At 36.2% G+C, this 27,382-nt stretch overlaps 1 protein-coding gene across 1 annotated transcript in view; it reads right to left on the bottom strand.

Annotated features, from left to right (window-relative positions):
- LOC145296884 (uncharacterized) overlaps positions 1-27,382 on the bottom strand; it is a 175,686-nt gene that overhangs the window by 141,054 nt on the left and 7,250 nt on the right. The window contains exon 2 of the mRNA XM_080143030.1: positions 21,623-21,732. Within this exon, the coding sequence (XP_079999156.1) occupies positions 21,623-21,702 (80 nt within the window). The 5' untranslated portion in view covers positions 21,703-21,732. The remainder of the gene's footprint in view (positions 1-21,622; positions 21,733-27,382) is intronic.

Raw genomic sequence — 27,382 nt, 5'->3', positions numbered from 1 at the left:
ATTCGGACAGTTTAATTTCGGCCACCGATTCCGTAGTCAGGGGGTAGGACTGCTGACTGTCATCACAACGGTTCTAGGTTCGATCCTCGGCTTGGGAGAGGTGTTAGTCTAGCGGCACTGATGAGTTGTGAAACAACGAAACAGGTCTGTATGTCGATGACTAAAATATATTTTATATATATATATATATATATATATATATATATATATATATATATATATATACTAGCAAAAGTATCCGTCGTTGACGGGGTTCAAAAACAGCCTACAGAAAATGGACTCTGATTTATGAAAGTATGATAGGTTATGAAAAGGAAGGGTTGTAAATTTGGGTTAAATTTGGGGGTATCAAAAACATTAAAACATACTTATCAAAGTATTCTTATGTACATCTATATCAAAAACACTTATAAACGTTTTTTTTTTTATTTTTAAATTTTTTATTTCCATACTTTGTGGACCAGGCGTGAACGCAGACCCCACAATTTTAATGAACCACCGTTCTGCCAGATCAAACATACCCATTCCTGTGTCTCGATACATCTTCTATCATTATATGTAATCAGTTTTTTAAAATAGCCCACCATATCGGAGCCTATTCGTGACCAGACACACACACACACACACACACACACACACACACTTAGCTTTATGTTATAGATATATATTAAATGAAATACTGAAATGCCGTAGAATTACAGATTTATAATACTGTAAACAAAGTCCAAATAAATATTAGTATCAATATTTATAAGACAAGTCCAAGAATATAAAGAAAGCTCAATATCCTAGATAGAGCAATAATATAAATGGAAATTCTGAATTAAATCGTGTAAGATTACAACGAAAGTTATTGTTTGACAAAGGAGTACAGATAATTATTAAAGTTTTTTTTTCCTTAATTCATGGATTTTCGAAGAATGGCTCATTACATCAGAGGAAATAGTATTAGCAAAATAGATATGGGTAATTATAAATTTTGCTTATTAGCACATAAATTGAAAATTAAATTTGAAATGATAATGCAAATCATTTCAAATTCAATTTAATTTCCAATTTATATTCGTTTTCAGCACACCCAAATACCCTTGAAATCAAGTTTTTAAAGGTAGGTTGTGTGTTGGTCTACCGGACCACATTTACCAAAACTTAATTGAAAAAAAAAATTAATTAAATTTTTTGTTATTTTATGTTTCTAATGTAATCTTCGCGCTCCTTCCAAAATTGAATTTGTCATATTTTAGGGTTCGTTTTGTTTATGAAATCATTAGGTGAAAGTACAGAATAATCTCATAAAAAAATTAGCCCTCCGCCGAAAAAAAAAAAAAAAAAAAAAATTGGGTACTTGTGCATAATTTGAACCAGACATAACTCAACGTCCGATCGGCGTTGCTCGGAACACGATGTTAACCGACGAGTTTCGCCGATTATGAAAGCGTAACAAACGCTGTCCCCCACTCTAAAAAAAAAAATGAAGGAATAATAATAATTTAACAGAAGAAAGAGGCAAAACAAGAAATAAACCAAGAAACAACGACCTACCGGAACAAGATTTTGTTTTATTTTTTGTAATATAAGTTTTATGTACTTGTACAGTTTAGTGAAGACATTAAAAAATGAAAATATCGAAAAAAAAAAAAAGGTTATATTGTACGTATCTGTTTTGGACTGAAGATCTCCGAAAAAAAAAAAAAAAAAATTTTATTTTATTTCTTTTTTTATTACATTTTCACCTCAAACAAGGCACAATGCCACTGTGGTGTAGGGGGCTACTATCAGGGGCAGCAGCTACTGAGGCACTATGTTGGGATTTGGGCAGCAAGATGTCGGTTCACGTTACACTTGAACTTCTGCATGTCAGTACAGTTGGGGAAGCAGGGATCTGGAATGGAATTCCAGAGTCTAGCGGTTCTGGGGAAGAAACTACTGGAGTAGAAAGATATTTTACATCTAGAGATCTCTACTGTGTGGGGGTGGGATTTAGCTGTCTGTCGGGTTTGTCGAGGGTGTCTACGTTATGGGGGCACAAGTGTCTGCAGTTCGTCAAAGCATTCACCATTAAAATACTTGTAGAACAGGCAGAGGGATGCAACGTTTCGTCGATGGGACAGAAGCTGAAGCTTAGATGCCAGTTCAGGACCTATCAGATTGGCGACTCTCTTTTGAACCTTGTCTAGGAGCGAGAGACTAGCAGCAGATGCACCAGCCCAAATGTGACAGCAATACTCCATACATGGGCGAATGGTGGCCTTATAGGGGTACATTTTCATTTAATTTGATCGAGTAGTTTTTTTTGTTTGCTTTTTTTTTTTACAGCGGAAAAACACGTTCTTATGAGAGAGCACGTTGAAGTCAGCCATTGTGAAATTTGTTGAAAATGCCACGGGTAGATAACTCCATGTAACGCGCTGATACCCCCTCCCCATCTTTGATTCTAGCTTTTCTTCCTAAGAATCGAACCTTTTGCTCGGTATCATAACAAATTATTTTTTCACTGTGAAAAAAAAAAAAAAAAAAAAAAACTACTTGATGACATTAAGTGAAATTTTGGTACTAGTGCACGTATTGGAGCCGCGCTGTTTTTTAAATCGTATTTCCAAGTTTAATTAAAGTTTTATGATATGTTTTTTATTCAATTGTAAGGTTAAAGTATAGAATAGGTACAAAACACCCTCCCCTCCCCATGTTAAGAGTGGCTTTTTAAATAATAACGTTATTATTTCAACACGGATCAATAAGTGCACTAGTACCCAAATTTTTTGTCGGAGAACTTCGTTCCATAACGGATACGTGCAATATAATCTTTTTTCGAGATTTTCATGTTTTAATGTCTTGACTAAACTGTACAAGTACTAAGTTTTTTTTTTTTTTTATTACATTTTCACCCCAAACAAGGCACATTGCCACTTTGGTGTAGGGGGCTACTATCAGGGGAAACATCTACTGGGGTACTATGTAGGGATTTGGGCAGCAAGATGTTGGTTCACGTTGCACTTGAACTTATGCATGTCAGTACAGTTGGGGAAGCAGTGACCTGGAATGGAATTCCAAAGTCTAGCAGTTCTGGGGAAGAAACTACTGGAGTAGAAAGATCTTTTACATCTAGGGATCTCTACAGAACTTTTTGTTTTTTTGTCCAACGAAAAAGTTCAAAACAGATAAGCAAAGTTTGTTTGTTTTTTTTTAAGTTTTTGTGTGACAATTAAAGTAACTTTTTTCTTTTCAAGAAAAAGATTAATAAATTATGTGGGTTTTTTTTTTTTCGGTAATGGTGTTTCTTAACATGGAGAGGGGTGCCTATTCCGAAAGTCGTTCTTAACATGAGGAGGTTGGTGATACATTCTTCTCAGATCTTCTTTTGGTGATGATGATGCACTGCAGTGGATGCACTTCTTGCCACAGGAAACGTAGGTTTTTTTGTGTTTTTTTTTCAACAATTAATTTTTTTCTTGACAATATGAGACCGCTTGTTCCGCGTCATCATTTTTTCCAAACTGGAGATATTCATTTATTTATTTATTTTTAAAAATTTTTTTTTATACACAGTTTTCAGAATAAGGCTGTTACAGGTGCGTGCCGCTAAATGAATTTAATGATTTTATTTCCTTCCAATTTTTGTTTCGAAAAGTCCGTCTGCTACTTTACAGCGCATTGATTAGCTGATCGACGTCTTACGTCACATTACAATCAAACCAAGGGCACCGTTGCCGTGGTTACGTTTGGTTCAAATTATGCACAAGTACCAAAAAATTTTTTGTCATGTTTTGCCGCATTATTCCTTCCCTCAATCACCAAACTTGAAAAAGTGCTAGGTGTGACATGTCTCGTTGAACGCTAGGTGGCCAAAAAGCGGGTGCTCATTTTTCGTTAAATGTATATAGGAAAGTGATCCCTTACTCTAAAATGTTAAATTTTATGGTTTTTTTTTTTTTTTTTTTTTTCAAAATAGCTACCTTAATTTATAAAGGCCGTTTAAACGCATTAAAAAAAAAAAAAAAACAAAAAAAAAACACACACACAATAATAAATAAATTTAAAAAAAAAACCAGTAGATCTTCATTTTTGTTTTTCTTTTAGGGGTTAAACGACGTAAAAAATTACCAATGAAATCCGGCCTAAAATATAACAGGGAACAATTTTTTGATAATCACCGATTTTGTCAATTACTGATTTCAAACCCCAAAACTGTCCCCAAGTGAATAACTTTGCTTTCCCAACCCATCTTGGTGGACGACATTGGCTTGGTAAAAGCCGGTAAGAAGTTACGACAAAAGCCGAACGGCAACCACACAAAATTAAAGTCATGTTCTTGAAACGGCATGATTAAAAAAAAAAACATGTAAACAAGACCACATAAAAAAAAATGTAAATAAAATAAAAATAGAATACTTACTTTTTAAAATGTCGCAACTTAATTGATATTTGAATTTTAAAATTATGTAACTTATTTTTTTTTTCAATGAAAAGAACGATTAGCTTTCTGAAGTGAACGCAGAGAAAATACCTTTATTAATGTGAATATACTCTCTCTTATCTTTTAATTTTCTTGGAAATTTTTTTTTTTTTTAAGAAAGGCGCCATGTGTCTCGGTTAAGAAAAGCCAAAAGTTACTGATGGTCAACACGATAAAAAATTTACACTGTAGCTCAAAATTGTTAATATTTTGCCTTTTTTTTTAAGCAGCTTTAAAAATGTTTAACAAACTAAAATACAGTATTTTAAATACTTATAACAGTCGGATCTATTTCCCTGCTTGTGACAAAAGTACACAGTCGAACACGAAGTGCTACTGCTACCCCCATCCCAAGAAAAAGAGATGATGGAGCCTCAAAAATGACAGATATTTCCTCACGAGTGAGGGGGGGAGGTCTCGAAATGACAAGCAATGCATGAGCTGAGATAGGGAAGGGGCGGCTCCTTCGCCGCACTTGTAAGAAGATAATGCTTAGGAGAATCTCGGTACTGATGCAGAATACGGACTGTGCTGAAAAAAAAAAAAAAAAACTTTATTGGATATCTTTTACCATATTACTCGCTCAAAAATAGAAAATTAAACAAAATAATGGTAGAAAGCAACCTAATAAATGTCACGCTGACATTTATTAGGTGGGTTTCTCCCAGTATTGTGTTTAATTTTCTATTTTTGAGCGATTATCGCGACTCAAAAGATGTGACCCTCTCATGTCCGCTATTTCTTTCTTGTTCTTACATAACATTCGACACTACTTGTTTTCCAAACCGAATAAACTCTTTAAAATAAGTTAAAACACTAAAACCTTATCCAGTGTCAGATTAAAGTATCATAGGGTCAGATTAAAGTAGGAAGCGAGATGTCTGTTCACATTGCATTTAAATTTCGGCATGCTAATACAGTTAGAGAAGTAGGATACAGGGAGAGAGTTCCTAAGTCTAGCGGATTGAGGGAAGAAACTTGCAGAGTCAAAGGCTCTCCAGCATTCAAGAGACTTCTATAGTAAAGGTAGCGGATTTTGCCGCATGTTGGATTAGTCTGGAGTATGTACATCGAGAGAGCACAAGTGTTATGATTTTATTGGAGTACATCCCATTAAAGTAAAATAAGCACAAGGATGCAACCTTGCAGTGATGGGCCAGAGCTTGTGGTTTGGTTGACAGTTCAGGTCCTAATAGATTTGAGACATTTTTTGGACTCTGTCCAATAGAGAGAAACTAATGATTGATGCGCCAAGCCATATGTCTTTTTTGCTTAAAGCCCACATTCACAAATATGCAATGGCTTAGAACTAACTTTGACGAAGTAGAATAATTTCTCCTAGTGAATAGCTCAGATAGCATGAAGTGAAACTAATCTACACTCCACAATCCCTTCCAATTGCTTTGATATGATTAGACACCTCTCATTCTGCTGTAATAATTTCACATAATTTGATCAAGTAGTTTGTTTTTTTTTATAGCAGAAAAAACAATTTTTTATGACAGCGAGCTGAAGGTAGCCATGTTTGAATTTTTAGACCACTAGGAAGGGAGGGGGGGCACAGGAGATAACTCAGTCTAAAGCGCCAACACAGCGCTTATAATTTAGTAATCTTTTTCTTGAAAAGAAAAAAATTACTTTAACTGTTACACAAAAACTTTCAAAAAAAAAAAAAAAAGCTTTGTCCGAGTAGCATTAAATGTTACCATCCATTTACTTCTCATTCCATGACAGACTTGAAGTTATTACTCAAGGTTCCGTGCCTTGGCTATTTATTCATTTATTTTTCCCATATGTCTATTATAGAGCATGGTGCCATCAGCAAATATGCACATCTCAAATACAATTTCATCAGAGAGGTCGTTTATGAATATCAGGAATAATAATGGCCCAAGGATCGCCCACATTAACGTCAGGATGTTTGAATTGACACACCTCGAGGATAACCTGGATCTTCCTCTTGCTTAAGAAGGATCCGATTATATTACGCAGCCATCCAGTATATAACATACAATCACATTTTCATAAGAAGATTGCTATGCCAAACCTTGTCAAATGCTTTGGATATATCAAGGGATTGCCCTGCTTTGTCTAGTCCATGTTATATGCATTCCGGGATAATTATTAAGATATCCTTGCCAAACTTTCATGAAAAACACTCATCTAGCTGTAACCACTATCAATAATTTCCCAGATTCTTTAAATGTGCCTAAACCTAAACGTAGATTCCATGAACAAAGTTTCTTTCTTAAAACTGCATGCCTGTGGAACTCTGTTCCCTTTACCTGCTTTCCAGCTGACTACAATTTGGTCATTTTCAAGTCCAATGCAAACAAGTTCTTGATGAGCCGTCTTCTTAAGTAATCCAATTTACCAAATTTCCACTGCTAACGATTACTACAATATTGTCCCATTAACTACTCATTAACCCTTATCCTCAAGTGGCTTCTGGACCTGGATAAGTGGTGACTCCTTTGTAAAAAAAAAAACAAAAACTAAATAAATCAGTAGTAGAACAAGCTTACCCAAGTCCATACTGTCAGTAAGAAAGAAGTTTAGCATTTACAAGATGGTGAACATTTCCGCAGAGAGAGGGCGGCGACTAATGCGGCAATAACTGAGCAGTCAGTTCTTTCAACAGAATTCTTGAATACTGGTACGACAGAGGCAATTTTCCAGCTACTAAGGAAGCAAGATTCAGCAAAGCATTTGTTGTAGAGTTTGGAGAAAACAGATACTTGCTCAGCAGAGCATGCCTTTATTTAGTATAGCAGTGATGAAATTAGGCTCACCTACCTTGGAGATGTGTATTTTTTTTTTAATGATATCACGAGCATGAGGAGTTGATTATCAGATCTACGGGTTTGGCTTCTGCTCACAAAGGAAATTTGGGAGGAAGTGGTTGGTGCGTTTAAGGTGGAGTTGGTAACAAATTGCTGGGCAAGCAGTTCAGTCATTTTGGTTACCATGCAGGCAACGTCATGGTTGTTGAATCCTGAGAGAATTGTTGATTGGCCACTATTCACTATGCCATTATAAATTTTCCAGAAATCACAAATTTCTAATTTTTCCAGTTAATGCATTTTTCTGGTTATTTCAGTATGTCTTCTCTTGGCTGTAGCTTTTACGATGATTTTTAGCTTCTATAAATTTTCTGTTTATTTGTACTTTATCAACCCATCTGGGTGGGCGACATTGGCTCTGTAAAATCCAGTAACAAGTTACGACAAAAGCCAAACGGCAACCACACAAGCTTCTGGGCTTGACCTTTACTCCTGATCTTAAATGGAACACATACATTTAAATCCGTTGCCAAGACTGCTGGAAAAATGATCGGATCCTTCTATCGATCCAGTAGATATCTCACTGCTGATGCAGTTCTCTATCTATATAAGAGCCAGGTACGTCCAAGGATGGAGTACTGTTACCACATCTGGGCAAGAGCTGTTAGAAAGGACTTATCCTGCCTTGATAGAGTTCAAAATAGACTTCGTAGCCTTGTAGGGAATGTAATTTTCTCTTCCCTGCAACCTCTTTCTCAGAGAAGAGATGTTGCAAGTTTGTCTCTGCTTTATCGTTATTTTCATGGCAGGTGCTCGGCTGAGCTCCAATCTATGGTCCCCCCTCGCCAAACTTTCACAAGAAACATCCGTCTAGCAGAAAACACTATCACTAATTACTCTCACTTTATCTATGCCTAAACCTAAACGTAGATTCCATGAGCGAGGCTTCTTTCTTAGACCTGCACGCCTATGGAATTGCCTTCCGTTTTCCTGCTTTCCAGCTGACTACAATATGGTTGTCTTCAAGTCTAACGTAAACAAGTTTTTTATGAGCCGTTCCATATAAGTTTACAAATTTACCGAATTTCCATTACTAATGATTACTATATTGTCCAATTTCTACTGTACACTCGAGTGGCCTATGTAAACACACACACACACACACACACACACACAGTTTAGCACTTACAAGATGGTAAACTAGTACTTCATTAGTTAACAACTCAAACATTTTCATTTATCAGCAAAATGCTTTCTGCTTTTGCACAATGGCAGCTGCATGGATCGGAGTGAACTATAATTAACCAATACCATTTTTTAGTAGAAAACAACGAAAAGGTTTATTTGTAAAGAAGAAGGAATGTGTCAGAAGTGAAAGAAAAGAAAAGGAACAGAAAGTTCTCGGATGTTCTCGTGTCGGGAAGCAGAAATTTTAAGTGTCCCCAGGTTGTCCAGTGAAAACTTTCCGTGAAGTAGTTGCAGCCTGGGAGGATTCTCTGGACAGAAAGTGAGAGGAGAGAGGTCTGTCTTCTTTGATTGTCTGAGCCCCTTATACAACTGATGATGGTTTCATTTAGTGCTAGGATATCCAAGGAGTTTACTATGAGAAATTATTCTACTTCGTCAAGGTAAGTTCTAAGACATTGTATTTTTGTGAACATGAGCCTTAAGCAAAAAGACAAATACCTCCATTTTAGGCCAAATTTCGCAATCTAGCCTTTTTTTTTCTCGCCATATTGAGATGCGCACAACACATCTGAAATTTTTTTACGTTTTTTTTTTTTTTAATCTGCAATTTTTTTGCGTATTTTTTTTTTTATAAATAAGAATACTATTGAATATGCAAAGAAATTGAAGAATGCAAAGAATTGAGGAATTTTTATACGAGATTATTTTCGAAACATGCTCAGTTGGACACGCATGGATAACTTCGAAACTTCGTTTATTTACTTCTGTTACAAATTAAAAAAAAAAAAAAAAACACCCCAAAAATGGCATCTGTCTTCGCAAAAAAAAAAAAAAAAAATCTCATTCTGGTGGGGGGGAAAAAGGGCTAGATTGGCCTAAAATGCAGGTATTCTGCTATGTACGGCAATACTAGTTTTTTTGTTTCAGATGTTATTTCATATAATTGTTTCAGTTTTAACGCAGAGAGGGCTAGACAAATATGGTGTTTCCTTGATGTCAATATGCTCTGTTGCGTTCTTGCACTGAGCAAAGCAAAAAAATCGATAAAAAACACTGTTGCATCATGATGGGAAGGAATATTCTCGGCACATAAGCAAAAAAGGAATGAAAACGTGCAGCCTTTATTAGTTTGATTTATGTGTATGCGTGTGTGATCTCCATGCCGCATGCTGTCTGAAAAGAAAAGAATTAATCACTTCTTCGATCTTGTCGGCTGGGAAGGGACGCTAATACATACCAGCTGGATAACATGGCTAAGAAAAACACAAAACGAACATGTATGTAATCATGAAGAGGTCGGCTCGCTAATTTTATGGTGGCGAGGAGAGTCTTGAAGATGATGAGTGTAGTGGTTGGTCATCAGATGCTGACAACGATCAATTAAGAGCCTTAGTGGAAGCTAATCCACGCACAAAAAAATCAAAAGGAATGCGCTTATGAAGTGTCAGCTTCCCTTTTATCCAACAAGAACGGACCCGTTTCTCTCGACCGGGTTGCGACTTGCAATGAAAAGTGGCTTCTTTATAGCAACCAGCGATGTTCTTCTCAGTGGTTAGTTGCCGACAAAACTCGACGACACTTCCCAAAATCAGAATTGCACCAAAAGAAGGTCATGCTGTTTGATCATCTGCAACCAGTCTCATCTATTATAGTTTTTTGAATGCAAGCGAAACCATTACGGTGAAGAAGTGCTGTCAACAAATCAATGAAATTCATCAGAATCTATAACAATATTCAGCATTAGTCAATAGAAAAGGCCCAATTATCCTCTGCAACTATGCCTGATCGCATGTTGCTACGTTGAACGAATTGTGCTACAAAACTCTGCCTCATCCGCCATACTCTCCAGACCTCTCACCTACTGACTACCACTTTTTCAAGCGTCTCAACAACTTTCTGCGATATCAAAACCGCTTTCAGCGACTTCATTGCCACCAGAATGCAAGATTTTTATGTTACTGGCATAAATACACTTGTTTTGCCTTGGCAAAAGTATGTTGATTCTGATGGTGCTTATTTCGATCAATTAATTTTTGTTTGAGCCGAGATATGTTCATCTGAATTTAATGCAAGAACTTTCTTGTCAACCTGATTTTTTTTTTTTTTTTAATTACATTTTCACCGCAAACAAGGCACATTGCCACTTTGGTGTAGGGGGCTACTACCAGGGGCAGCAGCTACTAGGGCACTATGTTGGGATTTGGGCAGCAAGATGTCTGTTCATGTTGCACTTGAACTTCTGCACGTCAGTACAGTTGGGGAAGCAGGGACCTTGAATGGAATTCCAAAGTCTAGCGGTTCTGGAGAAGAAACTACTGGAGTAGAAAGATCTTTTACATCTAGGGATCTCTACTGTGTGGGATGGGATTTTGCAGCCTGTCAAGGGTGTTCATGTCATGGGGGCACAAGTGCTTGCAGTTCGTCAGAGCATTCACCATTAAAATACTTGTAGAACAGGCAGAGGGACGCAATGTTTCATTGATGGGACAGAGGCTGAAGCTTAGATGCTAGTTCAGGGCCTATCAGATTGGCGACTCTCTTTTAAACCTTTTCAAGGGGCGAGGGACTAGTAGCCGATGCACCAGCCCAAATATGACAGCAATACTCCATACATGGGCGAATGGTTGCCTTATAGTTGCCTTAATAAATAAATAACAAAGTTAAATGAAATACAGAGAAAATCTATATTCCTATAATTTTTTTTTTTTTGTGTTTTGATATTCATATTAGAAACCCTTTTTTCTATTTATTTAAAAAGAAAATACAACTTTTGTTACATATGGGTCATGGAATTGCATTCACTAGTAAAAGATCTAGCTAATTTGTATATTCTTTTTAACATTCATTTTAATTAATCCCCTATTATTTTTTTTTTTTCGGTTTTCTTAGAGGATGATCATCTTTAGTTAACTATTACGTGTAATTATATTCATACAGATATTCTACATGATTTATACTTGCATAATATTTGCGTAAAAAGGTTATAGTAATCAGAAACCTCTTTCTGTATATATTTATGTATGCGTATATATTTTTGTTTAAGAAAATTTTGCCTACCAAACTCCTCTATCAGTTTTGGTCTACAAACATGAAACTTAATATATAGGGTATTCGAACCATGCAAAACTTTATATTTGGGTTTTAGCTGTGGAAAATCAGTGCAAAAATTAGAAAAATAGAATTTGCCAGGTGAAGGTCGAACGTCAGCATTACGAATATGTATGCATACCGTAATAGCTATTGGTTCATGTTTTAATTTTTAGCCTTGCAGTAAATATGTCTTCATAGCTCAGGCATTAACATCAAAGGCAAAAGTAAATCGTAAGCTAAACGTTTCGGTTTCGATTCTTGGTGGTGGCACACGAGTCATTTTTTTTTTTTAACTTTTTAAATCATTACTATATATTGGGTCCAATATAATATGCTAGTATATATATATATATATATATATATATATATATATATATATATACTCATCCACATACAGTACTGGTTCGCTGTATCACAGCTCATCAGTGCGGCTAGACAAGCAACTACCTCAAGCCAGGGTCGAAACTCAACTGCCCTAATGACAGTCTGTGCTATTAACCGTTATTCACAGCTATTCGGCTGCTGCTATGCCAGGTAGTGAATTAACAATGTTTTGACATTCGCCAAACTCCTGAGCTCCATTTGTTTGCACAAATAGAAGACAGAAAAGATAAACAATTAAATACAGGAAAAAATAAAAATCAAATTTCTTCTGGTGTTTAATTATTTTTAGTTTCTGTCTTTAATACATCCTGTCTCCATGAAATTTCATTTTCACATTGTGTATTTTATTTTCATAATCGTTCGACTGGTATTAATCGTGACACCCTGCACTGAAGATTCCCGAAAGGATGAAACACTAGTGTCTGTAGGTATTTAATTTTAATTATTATAGTAGAAAATAATTATGACAGCCCCTTTAAGAAATTCGTTTCTTATCGTTGAGCACTTTCAGTTGAATTAAAGTCGGTCAATTTAGCTCTTATGCGTAGATCATCGTATAACGATTAGATCACTGTCTGACTGACGTAAATGAACATTTAAAAAATTAAGATGCTTAAATTCAACGTTATTTCAAGCGGTTAATGGTAGCCGAATGGATCAGGTCTCCGCTAATCGAGCCAGAGATGTCTCGTGATATGGGGTTCGAATCGTTCGACTGGTATTAATCGTGACACCCTGCACTGAAGATTCCCGAAAGGATGAAACACTAGTGTCTGTAGGTATTTAATTATTATAGTAGAAAATAATTAATATATATATATATTATATATATGCTATGTATAAGATAGATAGATAGATAGATAGATAGATAGATATTATTTCATGTATCACAGAAAACGCCCATTGGCCAAAACGTCCGTTGCCCAAAATATCCTCTATCTGGATTTATGAAATACTAGTGGGACGTGGGAGTGGGTGTAGGTTGTTTTACCCCCCGGTCGTAAAATATGCTTAAATATGATATTTTTATTTGTCCAGATTTCGTATATATTATTATAGAGTCGTGATTTCTAAAGTAAAAAAAAAAAAAGTATTTGGGTGCCATCAGCCGAAACTGAAAGCAAAACTGTAGTATTCAAAACTGTACCGACTTGACATGCATATGAACTAATTAAAAATAAACTAAGATGAATGTACAAAATGTTTAACGACTTTTTCATACAGCCTTTTATGTATTAGTTTATACTTAGTTGAGTACAACTGAACTTTGTTTCAGTTTTCAAGAAAACAGGAGTGTTCACATTGAACATTTATATTTAAACTTATTTACTTCAAGTGCTTGAATATTCATGATTAGCGGCGAGAGGGGAGGGGGCGACTGGTCTCGGTTGTAAAATACGCTTAAACGTGATATTTTAATTTATCCAGATTTCGTATATATTATTATAGAGTCGTGATTTCAAAAGTATAAAAAAAAATAGTATTTGGGTGCCATTAGCTAGAATAGAAACCAGGACCATAGCATTCAAAGCTGGTGACGTTACCACCGTACCAACATGACACAGACTAAAATTTAAAATAAAAAATAAACTAAGATAAATGTACAAAATGTATAATGATTTTGTTCAATTCCGACCCATTTTTGACCCCTTAAAACTATTTTTACTGGTTAAAGACCCATAAAAGAAAAGTCCAATCATTTGAGGTCCCTAATACTGCTCTGCGACTTTTAGTTTCAGAGGAGATAAAGTTTGAAAATATGGAGACAGACAGACAGACATATATCTGTTTATATATTAGATTAAACACATATACACATGTAATGCTGAATTGTTACCATACAGGGTTGAACTATAAAGTTGTCGCCCTAAAGACAACTTTATCATTCCGCCCACCACAACAGTACAGCTTAATTTTAAAACTTTTATTATAAAAATCAATTTCAGGTAACTTGATTACGTAGTAGAGCTGACATCTATTCAATGTAGCCGCCTTCAGTCTTAATCACTGCTTCGATATGGGTCCAGAACTAGGAACATTCCTTTCCACAAGTGCCGGCAGGAGTTTGGCAAATACTCAGCAGATGGCGGCGATCAGGCTGGCCTTGGGTGTTGTGGGAGGTCATGTTGGTGATGTTTCCGACATATAATCAAACGAAGTAGTCCAACGGGGTCAGGTCGGCGGGAGGAGGTGAGAGAAGGGTACAAAGTCGTAGCACTCCTTCTGAAGCCAAGCGTGGGTCTCTTTGAACTTGTGGGTCGGTGTCGAGTCCTGCTGCCACACCCAGGATCTGCCAATGGTCACCTGATTGCACAAGGGGATCACCACACTCTTAAGCACATCCAGGTACATTTTGATGCTTACTTTCAAGCCGACTTCAAAGATGATGTGGCCCTCATTTGAAACTACATCAAAGACCATAACTGTGGCTAGAAATTCTGTTGAGCTGTGCCCTTAAGCCTTGAGCCATTCCGATTTGAATTTTAAGGATGCTGGCAATGGTCTTGTTGTTATAACTGGGATCAGTAGAGAGCATGAGTTGTACAGTGGCGCATCTCCAATCTCGTTCATTGAACATTGTGTCACTTTTTGATATGATAGAAAGCTTTTATGACTCTTGCGACTTGTACACAACTGGCCAACTAGTAGATGGTCTGCAACAAAAAAAGAAAACCGGTTTTCATCAAACAGAAATGGAATCATGTCGTCATTTCTATGGCGACAATTTTATCGTTCCACCCTGTATATAATATATGATAATATCTATAAATATAAAAGCGAAAATGTATGTATGTGTGTTCGCTTTTTCTGTGTGTCTTCCACCCTGTATATAATATATGATAATATCTATATCTTCTATATATATAAAAGGCAAAATGTGTGTGACCATTTCGTGTATGTTTTGCAAAGGCTTCTTTCGCACACACTCCCGGGGTCGTTACGATCACTTAGAACTGTTTATATACCCCCTATATGATAATATCTACGATTTGGGAATGCGTGTAGCGTCTAGATTTACTTACAGCGACTTTTACAAAATTATTGCTATTTTGTCTTCTCACGTGTTGATTCGTTTTTTTTTTGTATAAAAAGCGAAACTAATTCTCGGCATTGCGCTGGGAAACGTCCAGAAGCAATCAGCTTTGATCAATCTTGTATATCATACAATTGCTATTCAATCTGGACAATTGGGAGCTGCTTTCGCCCTCCCCAACATCTGTTGGGGGAAAAAACAGTCAAATTTGTGTAAACAAACCCAAACGCTGACTTCTATTTGACCTTCTTAATTAGGTCAAATGGAAGTAGCAGAGTTAACTTTTATTGCGCACGCCCGCCTGTTTTTATAGTTAAATAAATAAATTCAAACCTGTCTACCTTGTATGTCGTGGTGGCCCAATGGTTAACGTCGCACGTTTTTTTTGTTTTTTTTCACACATTAATTTCCAACTCAAGGGTACGGGTTCGATCCTCATACTCACCTACCAAAACATTTTTTTTTTATTATTTAACCCCCCCCCTCAAAGTTTTGATTTACCTCAAGACACCCGGGCATCGCTGGGTACCCCCCGCTAGTATATATATAAACGAGAAATATAATGAATAAAATTTTCGTCACTGGAATATAGTATAATATTTTTTATTTCTATATGCTTGGTTGGTGTACATTAGCAACTATTGAGCTTTTACTTTGAAAACGCTGGTTAACAGAAAAAACAGAAAGTATACACACAAACATATTTTTACCACATCTCTCTCTCTCACACACACACACACACACACACACACACACACACACACACACACACATATATATATATATATATATATATATATATATATATATATATATATATAAGAACAAGTAGTTAATAAAACATGTTAAAATCACTTTGAAAAAGAGTTAAAAACATATTTAATTTTAAAAAGGAAACACTAAATAAATGGATAGTCCCTAATCCGCGGAGTTTCGAAGAAATACTTTCCTTCTCATCAGAGGGTAGGATTTAGCAAAATGCAGGATCGGATTTTGCTTGCAAAAGTATTAAATGAAACTACAAATAAGTTATAGATCTTACTTGATAGCAAAAAGTGAAGCAGAGGGAATAGAGTGAATAAAAAAGTGATTTCACGTGAATGGATAGTCTGGTGAAGGGTAAAATTTCCAATGATGATAAAATCCAAAGATGCAGAATCTAAGAAAGTTATCTCCTATTTGGTTTTATCAAGCTTTTACATCTGGTTGAGATTACTTTATAAATATTAATTCTTTAATATTTATAATATACTTTAGCTTTGCCATCTTAGATCATTTTGGTAAACTTAACTGTAATTCTTATTTTTATATATATATATATATATATATATATATATATATATATATATATATATATATATATAATGTATCTACATAAAATTTTATGTATTGGTATTGATTTATAGTATTTAATTTGATAGTGTTTTTTTACAAAAGAGTCATCACTTATCAAGGCCCAAAGACCATGCAAGGATAAGGGTTAATGAATGTAAGGTGTGAGTGTAGTAATTGTAAATAGTGTAGATTGTGTAGAATTTGGATTATTTAAGGGGACGGTTTAACAAAAACTTGTTTACATTGGACTTGAAAGCTACCATATTGTAATTGATCAAGTATTTTTATTTTTATAAAAAAATTATTTTTAAACGAGTTAAAGCAATTAATATGAAATCGGTAGCTTTACAACTTGCAAGTTTGAATTATTGTGGATTTATCTGTCCTTATAGTTTTTATCAAGATGATACCATGAGACAGTTCCTTTTTGTTTACGCATAAAATTTGATTTTCTTAGTAAAAAATGAAACTACTTGATCAATTAACGTGTTTTTTGGAAAATGACATCTTTGTCCCAGGATGTATTCTGTGACTTTTTTTTTTTTAATTAGGTTGAATTCTAAATAAGAACCAAAAATAATCATGAATATTAAGGCTAAAACTAATGTATATCTAACTGTCGAAGCTAAGTGCTGCCACACTATATAAAGATTATTGTCTTTGTGTTTTGGGCATGAGAGAGTTACTAACACAGTAAGGTTTTATATTCAGCTGAGATGGATATCAGCTTCGAGGCGTGCCGGGGAAGAAAATCTTTTTGACAATATGCCTTAGTGTTAAAAGCCGCTGGATGTAACACAGAAAAAATAAATAAATGACCTCATGTCGTATCTTCCTGGTGAAATGTGCAAATATTTACACAAACACATGCTTCACATTGTTTCAAAGATTTATAAACTTTTGCCATTACTAACTAGCAAAGCGTTACCACTGTTGATTGAGGGAAGAGTCTATCAGATGTGTATACACAGTGTGATGATGTATGGAAATGAAACCTGGCCAGTGAGGGTTGAGGACATACGGTGCATGAAGAGAAACGATATGAGAATGATACAATGGATGTGTAATGTGGGTCTTAAAGATAGGCTTAATTCTTAAGTATAGACCTCACGGAAGCCGTGCCAATTTGTAGGAACTGATCGTGGAGTCACTAACTTGTAAGGGTGTGCACCAATTTGTCACCTGGATCTATCAATTTTTAGGATCGAAGTTGCAGGTAAAGGAATCTCTTGAAATCAAATGTAGTAGAGTATCTGCAGGACCGTTAAAGGTAAATTTAACCAAATCGCAGGTTAATAGAAGGTTTCCACCAAGAAACATCCTCACATACATAAAAATAAAAATATAGAAATAACTCCGGAAAATAACGACACTTGACAAAGAATTCGAAATAACTGTATTGATAAGGAATAGCAATATTTATTTACATGTTGGAGAAATATTAATTCAAATCGTTCCAACGTAAGTGCTTTCTTGTAACGAGTCTTCATTATGCAGGACTAGCTAAATGAGGATCTCGTTAGCACAGCATGCGGGTTCAAATTACTGATTTTTATGAGCAAAGTGTGACACGTGGCTTGAAATAAATGTAATTATTTTCTGAGAGAAAGACAGTCATTAAAGCATGTAAGTGAAATATGTAGAAACAGTAGTTTGAAATAACATTTTTTAAAAGAAAAACTAATTCTCGTTCTATATGGTAATTTTCCATGATGAAAATTAAGGTACATATGCATGGCGCACAAATTCAAGATGAGAAATTTTAACGCTTCCCAGACATTCGGTTTTGGGGAAGGCAAGAGAGAAACTGGAAAAAAAACTGAAACGAACTGATTCGATTTTTGCGGCAAATCCTTATATAAAGATGTTCTCGCATGTTCCTGCCTGTTTGCTGTATCGCTATGCACAGAGACGTAACATAGTTCCTTTGTGCCATCTGTGCGGGTGGTCAAATTGCAACGTTTTGTGATTACGCGTTCTGATACACGTGGGCATTGAAAAACGGTGATTGCTATGAAAATGCTTCTGCCAAAGATTTGTTCCGCCTCTGTGTAGTGACTGCTACACAGATTTAGTTCTGTTTAAAAGGCTGGGAAAGAATTTGCTAAAAAAATGTTTTTAAATTCATCATAATTTGTTTTATTTTACTTTTATATTCGTTTTATTTATAATGAGTTTAAAAAATTTGCAACTACTGTGGAATTTCCACAGGTTCTGCTAGTATTTTACTATTTTAACAAAAAACACTAATCTATATATCTATAAAAGTGAGAATGTGTGTGTGTGTGTGTGTGTGTGTGTGTGTGTGTGTGTGAAAAGACACTTCTCAACCTATATACTCAACAAATTTTTTATCTATAGACTTGAAATTTGGTATATGTGAAAACTTTGTAATTGGTTTTCATCCGGAAAAATGGACTACTAAAGAGTATTTTACTATTTTAACAAAAAATACTAATCTATATATCTATAAAAGTGAGAATATGTGTGTGTGTGTGTGTGTGTGTGTGTGCATGCGTGCGTGTGTGTGTGTGTGAAGACACTTCTCAACCTATATACTCAACAAATTTTTTATCTATAGACTTGAAATTTTGTATATAGGGTAATCAGACATGTGAAAAACTTTGTAATTGGTTTTCATCCGGAAAAATAGACTGCTAAAGAGTAAAAATAGAATAAATTGGTACTTGGGGGAGAGGTCATCGGATGTTTATCTGTTTGTCAACTGTTTCACGAGGTTTGAAAACACTTTTTAAAGATCGTAGCAAGCTGGTCTAATGGTTATCGTACCTGACTCACTGCCTTTAAGTTTCTATTCTGATCTCAACTCAATTTTTTTTTTTTTTTTACTTATAAGAATTGAACTGTTTAGAAAAAAACATAATACGTGCATGCACATGTCTCAGTTTCTTTCTGGGGTTTTTTTTTTTTTTACTTCATTTTTTTAAAGGAATTTAATGTCATGTTTAATACCAGGCAATGCCGGGTACATTTTCTAGTCAGTTAATAAATATAGTTTTTGACATCTTTAAAGTTTGATGGTATCGCCACATTAAAAGCATGAATTAAAGTTATTTGATTTGTAGATGTAGAACAGTTGAGGTATCAGGTTCAGTTCACAAGCCTGAAGGAAAGACAGATAAATAAAGACCTGGCCAGAGATAGGTTATTTTGGAACTCACATTGCACTTGAACTTCTGCATATCAGTACAGTTGGGAAAGCAGTATCCCGGAAGAGAGTTCCAAAGACTTGTAGTTCTGGGGAAGAAACTATTGGAGTAAAAGGCTTTCTTACACCTAGGGATCTCTATTGTAAAGGGGTGAGACTTAGTTGCTTGTCGGGTTTGTTGGGAGTAGTCATGTCGAGGAGGTACAAGTGCTTGTAGTTCGTCAGAGCATTCGCCATTAAAGTATTTGTAGAACAAACAGAGGGACGCAACATTCCATCGATGGGACAGAGACTGAAGCCTAGATGACAGTTCAGCACCTATCAGGTTGGCGATTCTCCTGAACCCTGTCCAGGAGTGAGAGACAAGTAACAGATGCACCAGCCCAAATGTGACAACAGTACTCCATACATAGGCGAATGGTGGCTTTATAGAGGTACAGGATACTTTCAGTCGTAAGTAACTTTCTAGCACGGTAGAGAGAGCCCACCTTCCTTGGACATGCTCTCAATGTATCTATTCCAGTTCATGTTCCCTGTAAACGTTAGGCTGAGGAGTTTAAAAGAAGTACTTTCAGGTAATGTGTTCTTGGCCATTGTTATTGGTGGTAGAGAAGGTTTCTTGTAGTTATTGAAGGAAACAAGCTCCTCAATGTGACTACCCCCGACAAACTTGACTAGCAACTAAGTCCCACCCCTTTACAGTAGAGATCCCTAGGTGTAAGAAAACCTTTTACTCCAATAGTTTCTTCTCCAGAACTACAAGTCTTTGGAACTCCCTTCCGGGATTCTGCTTTCCCAACTGTACTGATATACAGAAGTTCAAGTAATAAATGAGGGTCAAGGAGGATAGAAAAACTGAGGAGAGAAAGCATTAGCCAGACCTCCACTGGATGAGTGCAAAGAAACTGGGACCTTGGGGAGGCTTATTGCCACCCAAATTCCAGTGAAGACCAATGGTCACCACCAACGAGAAATCAATGGTAAGTGGCTGTTGTGATAACACAAATTCTTTTGCAAAGCTTATTGAAAGAATGGAGATTACTGGAAATCTGGGGAGACTTGTTGTCACTCAGACTCTAGGGAACACCACAACCTGTTCTCAAAGAGCAAACAGATTAGGGTGCCTTTCTGGCTAAAATGGATAAAATTAACACTTTTGTGATTATTAAAAAAAAATTGATGCTTTGGATTTTTATAAAACTTTCTAAAAAGTTGTAACTAACTGATTTCTATATTATTTTGTTTGTCTATAATTCGCGATAACCGTTGGGTGTGCCCCAGGGCTCTTTAGGGCTAATAAAAGCACTCCATTTTTGGGACTATTTTTGTCAAAAATTTTCTGTGTATGTCTATTTAGCAGTTTTGCATGGTGCTGAACTCAAATTTAAATATGTTAAGGTTTTGAGGACTTTTGGGGCTAAACGGGGAGGGGGACAAATGATGGACTTAGTCAGTTCTTTTTTTTTTGCATGATGCAAAACTCAAATTTACATATGTTAAGGCCTAAAACTGCATTGTCTGCTAATTTTCACCAGGATTTGATGTGCCCTGGAGACTTTTGGGGCTAAATGAAGGAGGGGGGGGGGCAAATGTTGAACAGTCATTTTTTTATGCCTCGTTCACTGTGCACTCATGGGAGACCGTCCATGCTTCACTTGTTTTTTTTTTTTTTGTTTTTTTTTGTTTTGTTTTTTTGAGATTGGAAGGCAAACATAGATTTATACCAAAAAGAGAGAAAAGTTATAATTAATTACTTTACTAGAAAGAAAAATGAGAAGCGATTTCATTGAAACTTTCCAAATAATTGAATGCAATTTCTAATTAAAGTGGAAAATTACTTTTTAAATATTTCTCCTCAGTCTGGAAATTTATTCACATGATTTAAGTATGTGTTTAGGGAGGTCATTGATGTAGATCAGGAAGAAAGTTGGGCCCAGGATTGAACCCTGAGGGACTCCAGCATTTATATTGCAGGCCTCCGATTTTTGTCCATCTACCACTACTCTTATGAGCCTATCGGAGAGAATTTCTCCTCAGTCTGGAAATTTATTCACGAGGCTGATTTCAAAAACTAGATCTATTAACCATTTTGATTGTTTTGTTAATAGAGTAATATAATTTGGGAACACTATGCAATGATTTAGTTTGAAAATCATTTAACAAAGTCAATAAACTCCAAACCATACTTTGTCTTCGGGGATGTCATCATCCGTGCATTTGTTGTGGTGAGAGCTTTACTGGTTCCACTAATTTTGGAGCAGCTCATTTCCTCGTTCCATCTGCACCTTGAAATAACCTGTTGAAAAATACAACACATTGTAAATATTATCTATTATTATATAAAAAGAATTTTGTGTGTGTGTGAGTTTGTTCTCTAGGAACGCCAAAACGGCTGTGTTGATTTTTTTTAAAATTTCACACAAATGTACTTTATGTGTCTGGCAGTGTTCTTGTTGCATAGTTCTTATTTAGTGTTCTTGTTTAGATGACGACTTATATATTTGTTGTTGTTCATGTTAGTAAGAGTGTTGTATGAGCATATTGGAGACATAAACAGGTATATATAAAGAGAGACAGTTCTGTATATATATAATAGACAGTATACATGTTACTACACAATGAGAAGAGATTTGATATATAGATAGATAGACCGAGAGATAGTGCGTTTATACTTTTGAATGTTCTGTGAACGGGAGTGTTTCTATAACATTTATACTTTGACACATATACTTTCTAACACATTTTTTTTAGATGATGATTTTATCAAGATTCTTATAACATAAATGGACAATACTTTTTCTGTTGAATAACAACACGACGACGCAGATACAAAAACACATGATGATGTCCTTTATTTCATGACCAGTCCTGATTTCGCTTAAGGAATTCAAAGTTTCTTTACATGGCTTTTTCTTCTCTAACCTCCGCTTCTAAGGTTTGGTGTCAGCATGTATCTCTAGGCTCTTCTCCCTTCTTTCTCCTCTTCTCTCAGACTGCATCTAAAAACTCTACTTATATTGAGAACTCGTCACATCATTGCATGATTAAACATGTGCTCATAAAGCACGTTGGATGACATGCGTCATGTTGCCAAACTTGATATGACCCCGAATTCAGTAACCGATTTTTCGAATAACCTTTTTACAAAATATGTTTACAATTTCAATTGACGATTAAATTCCTTATTTAAGTTTTCACAGAAACAAATTTCATTATTACATTCGTTTTCCAATAACAGATATGTAAGCTAAACAATTGCAATCTCACATTCTTTATTTCAATAACATTCTGTATTTATTTTTATTTATGATTGGAATTTTCAATTCCAAATCTAGCTTTGCAAGTTCGAATCCTTGACTATCCTATTTCATATTTACCTTTAACTAATTCCCTATTTTTTTTACTTACATGAAAAGGGGACAGCCCTTTATCATGTAACATTCTTAGATATGTTTTGTAAAATCTGATTAAAGAAGGAACAGGTGATTTTGATCAACGTTAACACCTTATACAGCCTAACATTGCAAGTGTATTTCAGAAGTTTTATTACCACACAAGCCGAAAGGCCCAGCATATAAAATCAACAGTAGTTTCTTTGATATGATAGGAGTGCATTCGAAATTAATGTTTCTGTTTAAAACATAACTGGACCATGATACTTGACTTTTACATTTTAAACTTAAATTTAAGCCATTATCAGCACACAAGTAGTAACACCAGGTCTAGAAGTGTCAGCCATTTTGATTTTCAGATGGTTCGCTGTTACACACAAGTCCTGGTAGGTGACTTGTTTGTAGTAGACAGTTCCACAGAACAAAATATTCTTACCGTGTCGAAACCCGGGAAAGAACATGTGAAATTGCTCCAGAAAAGGTTTAATATTTATGAAGCAATTCTGGTTTCTGATTGGTTGGTAGCAGAACGTGAATTAATTTGATTCGTCAGTTCTTAGCAGCATCGTTTATAAATAGAATCGTCCGACTGTGTGGGATCATACCCCATTAAAACACTCTTTTGATGGGATGTCTCCTAGCGGCTTCGGCTGCAGGGAGACAGGGTAGTACAAGTCAAGGATTCGTCACTTGACACTCAGCCCAACAGGTGAGGGGCCGGGAACCGGCCCAGCACCTGTTGGACTGAGGTACACCGCCTGGGTAATACCTAGGAGGTCCACCCTTCCAGGCCTTGCCACCGGGCTTTCCGGTGGGGCAAGTTTATTGCTTGCTGCCTGAGGCGCCCCGACCGGGGAATGCCGACGGGGTTACTCGGGCAATTTTTAAAATTGAAGGAGGGCCCCTTCTTTAGGGGAGCCTGCGGGGTTCCCACTTTCCGGCCTTGTGCCACATTTTGCTGATGTGGGCAGCAAATAAATATCTACCCCATTAAAAGGGCCAAAATATTACAACAGCAGGCAAATAAAATCAACAGTGTGTTTTTTGATATGACAAGGTCGTGTTCAAAATGAATGCTTCTGTTTAGAGCACAAGTGCACCATGATACTTGGCTTTTGTATTTTAAATTTAATTCTAACCATTATATATAAGAATATTTTTATAAAATCAACAGTAGGTTCTCTACAGTGCAATATAGGCTACTATGTATTGTGGACTAAGTCACTGCGGGGAGCCATTTGAAGTTTCTTCCTGGTGCACTGTGATGGGTCCCTAACTAGAGCAGGCAATCAATCGATTTGATTGAAAAATGGTCTAATTCACTGATTTAAATGACAATAAAAATATGGGAGTGTAAAACATTTGTTGATCATCATTCAATCCCAGACAACGTCAGGTCTCCCTGCTAATTTTCAAATAACTCCCAATTAACTTACCTACCCAGTGCTGATCACAGGAAAAGGGAGTGTGCACTAGTTTCACACTCCCTTTTCCTTTTTTCCTTTAAAGCCTTGGTTGTAGTGATCTTGCTGATCGATGACATCTTCCTGTTATATTGTGTCTGCTATATAATAGTGTTTATGTACATCTTGCTCTATCGTGTGTGTGGGTATTCTAATGGCCTCTATGTGATCCTCTCTTCAGGCTTGCCCGCGTGCATCTGTTCCCATTCCATTTTTTTATTTTTTTTTTTATTCAATTTTCATCCCAAACAAGGCACAGTGCCACTTTGAAGCGGGGGCTACTATTAGGGACTTAATTAGCGGGGTCATTATGAAGGGAGATGAGTAGAAAGATGTTTGTTAACATTACACTTGAACTTCTGCATATCAGTGCAGTTGGGAAAGCATCTGTTCCTATTCCATTATATACAAGTCTTATATATACAGTCTATATACATTTATACAGTCTGGTGTATATACACGTGGTCGAGCTCCTTTAAGGACCCTTAAGTTGTGTATCTACTTGCTGTGTTACTCTTAGTAGTTCTTAACTGTGTGTGTGTGTTTGTATGTGTGTGTGTGCGTGTGTGTGTGTGTTGGCACCACACCAAATAAATGCCATAGCTCCCAGGTCCACTCTGACCCGGAGTGGTAGTTAGGGTTAGGGTCCTAACTATGGGTTAAATAGAAACTGACTTGCAAAAAACAAATATATTCTATTAAAAAATTTTATTCAAAATCACCGGATTCGGCATTAAATAACCTGAAAAGGGTTGATATGCCGTAAAACAAAAACAACCAACCAAATAAATGAGGGTCAAGGAGGATGAAAAGACCGAGGAGAGAAAGCACTAACTAGACCTCCGCTTCGTTGAGTGCAAAGAGGACTGGTACCTTGGGGAGGCTTATTGCCACCTGAATTCCAGTGAAGACTGATGGCCGCTGCCAATGAGAAATTAATGGTAAACGGTGGTTGTGATAATGCAAATTCTTTTGCAAAGGTTATCAAAAGAGGTGGAGAGTACTGGAAATCTGGAAAGACTTGTTATCACTCAGACTCCAGGGAACGCCACAAGTTGTTCTCAAAGAGCAATCTTTGAAGATGGCTTGTGTGACTACTCCTAGTGAGTAAGTGTTATATCCTGTTCAACGGTATATAATAATTTGACAAAATACGCCGAGTGGAATGCATAACAAAAAGGTTTATTATTACTTCGTAATAATACAAATACAAAATGGCTACTTGCTTTTGAAGTTAGATAAATGTAAATGAAGGCAAAGAAAAAGGAACTTAGCGTGTGAGAGCTAAAAGCTCGTCCCTGGGAAGCTTGGTTAACCGAAGTACACTTGTAGAGTGTAAGACGCGAGACTGGTAGGACGCAAGGCTGCAAACAAGACAAGACGCCCCTACATTAAAATAGTAGCTCTTTTATATACTGTTTCATATCCGGTTCAATACGTAATTATGTCCCTTATAACAGTAAGTATGTGTTGCGGACCAGGATATAAAATACCGTAACTCGCTACAAGAAAATAATGAAACGAATGGAATTGAAGGAAACAAAAACTCAATTGATGGATAAGATAAATGTCTTTTATTTACTGTTGAAAGAATCAATGTTTTAGATATAACACATGTTCATGTCCGCGCGGGTGTAACCATCATTCGTTGCGGGACTGGTGTTGTAGAAAGAAAAGGAAATGTGTGTTCATCTCACGTTCAGGTCACTATTGTTTGTTTGCGCGTGGGAAAAGAAGTGAGTGATGTAGTGGAAAATGGGAACGATAGTCCAGCGTGTAGACAAAGAAAAGGATAGAGGTTAAGCTGTGCGCCATGTTAGCAGTCAGCTATGCGGTGGTGTTCTCAGGGACCAGTAGTAGATATAGAGAGAAAGAGTGAGAATGTGTACATACAGTCTGTTAGCTTTTTGTCCCACATAGTAGCAAGTGGCGTGAGGCCGCGGTCGGTCCATAGACCGACCAGCTCGAAGGCTGGGCCTAAAAGAAAGAAGCCGGTTATTGCTCTTTGTTTTATACTTGTTTCCGGTGGTCTTTTGCGCATGTGTGGATTTCCATTGAAAGGAAGTGACGTTGTCCATCTGTGTGCGTATGTGTGTGCATGTGTGAGTACATGTGTGTGCGTTAGCGTGTGTGTATATACACGTGAATGTGAGTGTATGTACGCGAATGTGAGTATATGTACGTGTGTGGACGTGGGCACATATGTTTGTGTGTGCGTATGTATATGACAAGTAATATAGCTTGAAATGTGTACGCATGTTTTTGTGTGAGACTAGAATAGGCTCGCGCATAAGTAATAATAATAATTTTTGACTGGTGAAAAGTCTTTAAATGACGATAACTATGCTTAGAGTATGTAGTCCACAAGTGACAGGAGATAGCGTTAACATCTTTCTTTGTGGCTGTATGGAAGCTCTCTGCTTTGCAAATTCCTAAATATTTTCGGATGGAGTTCATAAAAGGGCCGATCAAATGTACTACTCCCTGGGGTCTGATTGGTCATCTTGTGACCAAACCACTTAACAGGGGCTGCTCTCCCCCAGAGGAAACAAATATCACTATTTATCACTGTTACAAAAAGACACCTTGGAGTATTCTAACCACCTTCTCACGGGAGTGCCGAGTTATGTTACTAATTAATCCAAACAAGTGCAAAGCGCGAAACCCTTACTAAGAACATCATGTGGAGAACGGTACATCCGTATCAATGTTTTTGTATTGAAGAGTATTTATAAAATAGGACAGTTGACCTAAAACCATTCTTTCTTGTCTTGATTGGACAGAGATATATTTTAACAGATAATCTAATGTTTATTCAATAAACAAAATACAGCTATTCTTGAAAACGGAACTAAGCACAGTAAGGCACTCCTTCATCCACGCATTGAAAACAACTGTGTTTTTTTTTTTTTAATTGGTGTGGACATAGTAATACATGACTTAATGGCAAAATATGGAATTTTATCTATTCATTAATTTCGTATGAACCACATTCTATTGTTGGCATTGGTTTCCCCGATACATTTCTTGTTAGAATTATTTCCAGAAAGACATCAGGTATTTACAGCAAAGCTATGTAACTCATTCTTGG

Source organism: Euprymna scolopes, chromosome 17 (assembly GCF_053919585.1).
Source record: "Euprymna scolopes isolate OS-2025 chromosome 17, ASM5391958v1, whole genome shotgun sequence".
NCBI classification, from domain to species: domain Eukaryota; kingdom Metazoa; phylum Mollusca; class Cephalopoda; order Sepiida; family Sepiolidae; genus Euprymna; species Euprymna scolopes.
Note: the sequence above shows the minus strand (reverse complement) of the source record. Positions and strands in the feature narration are given on the sequence as shown.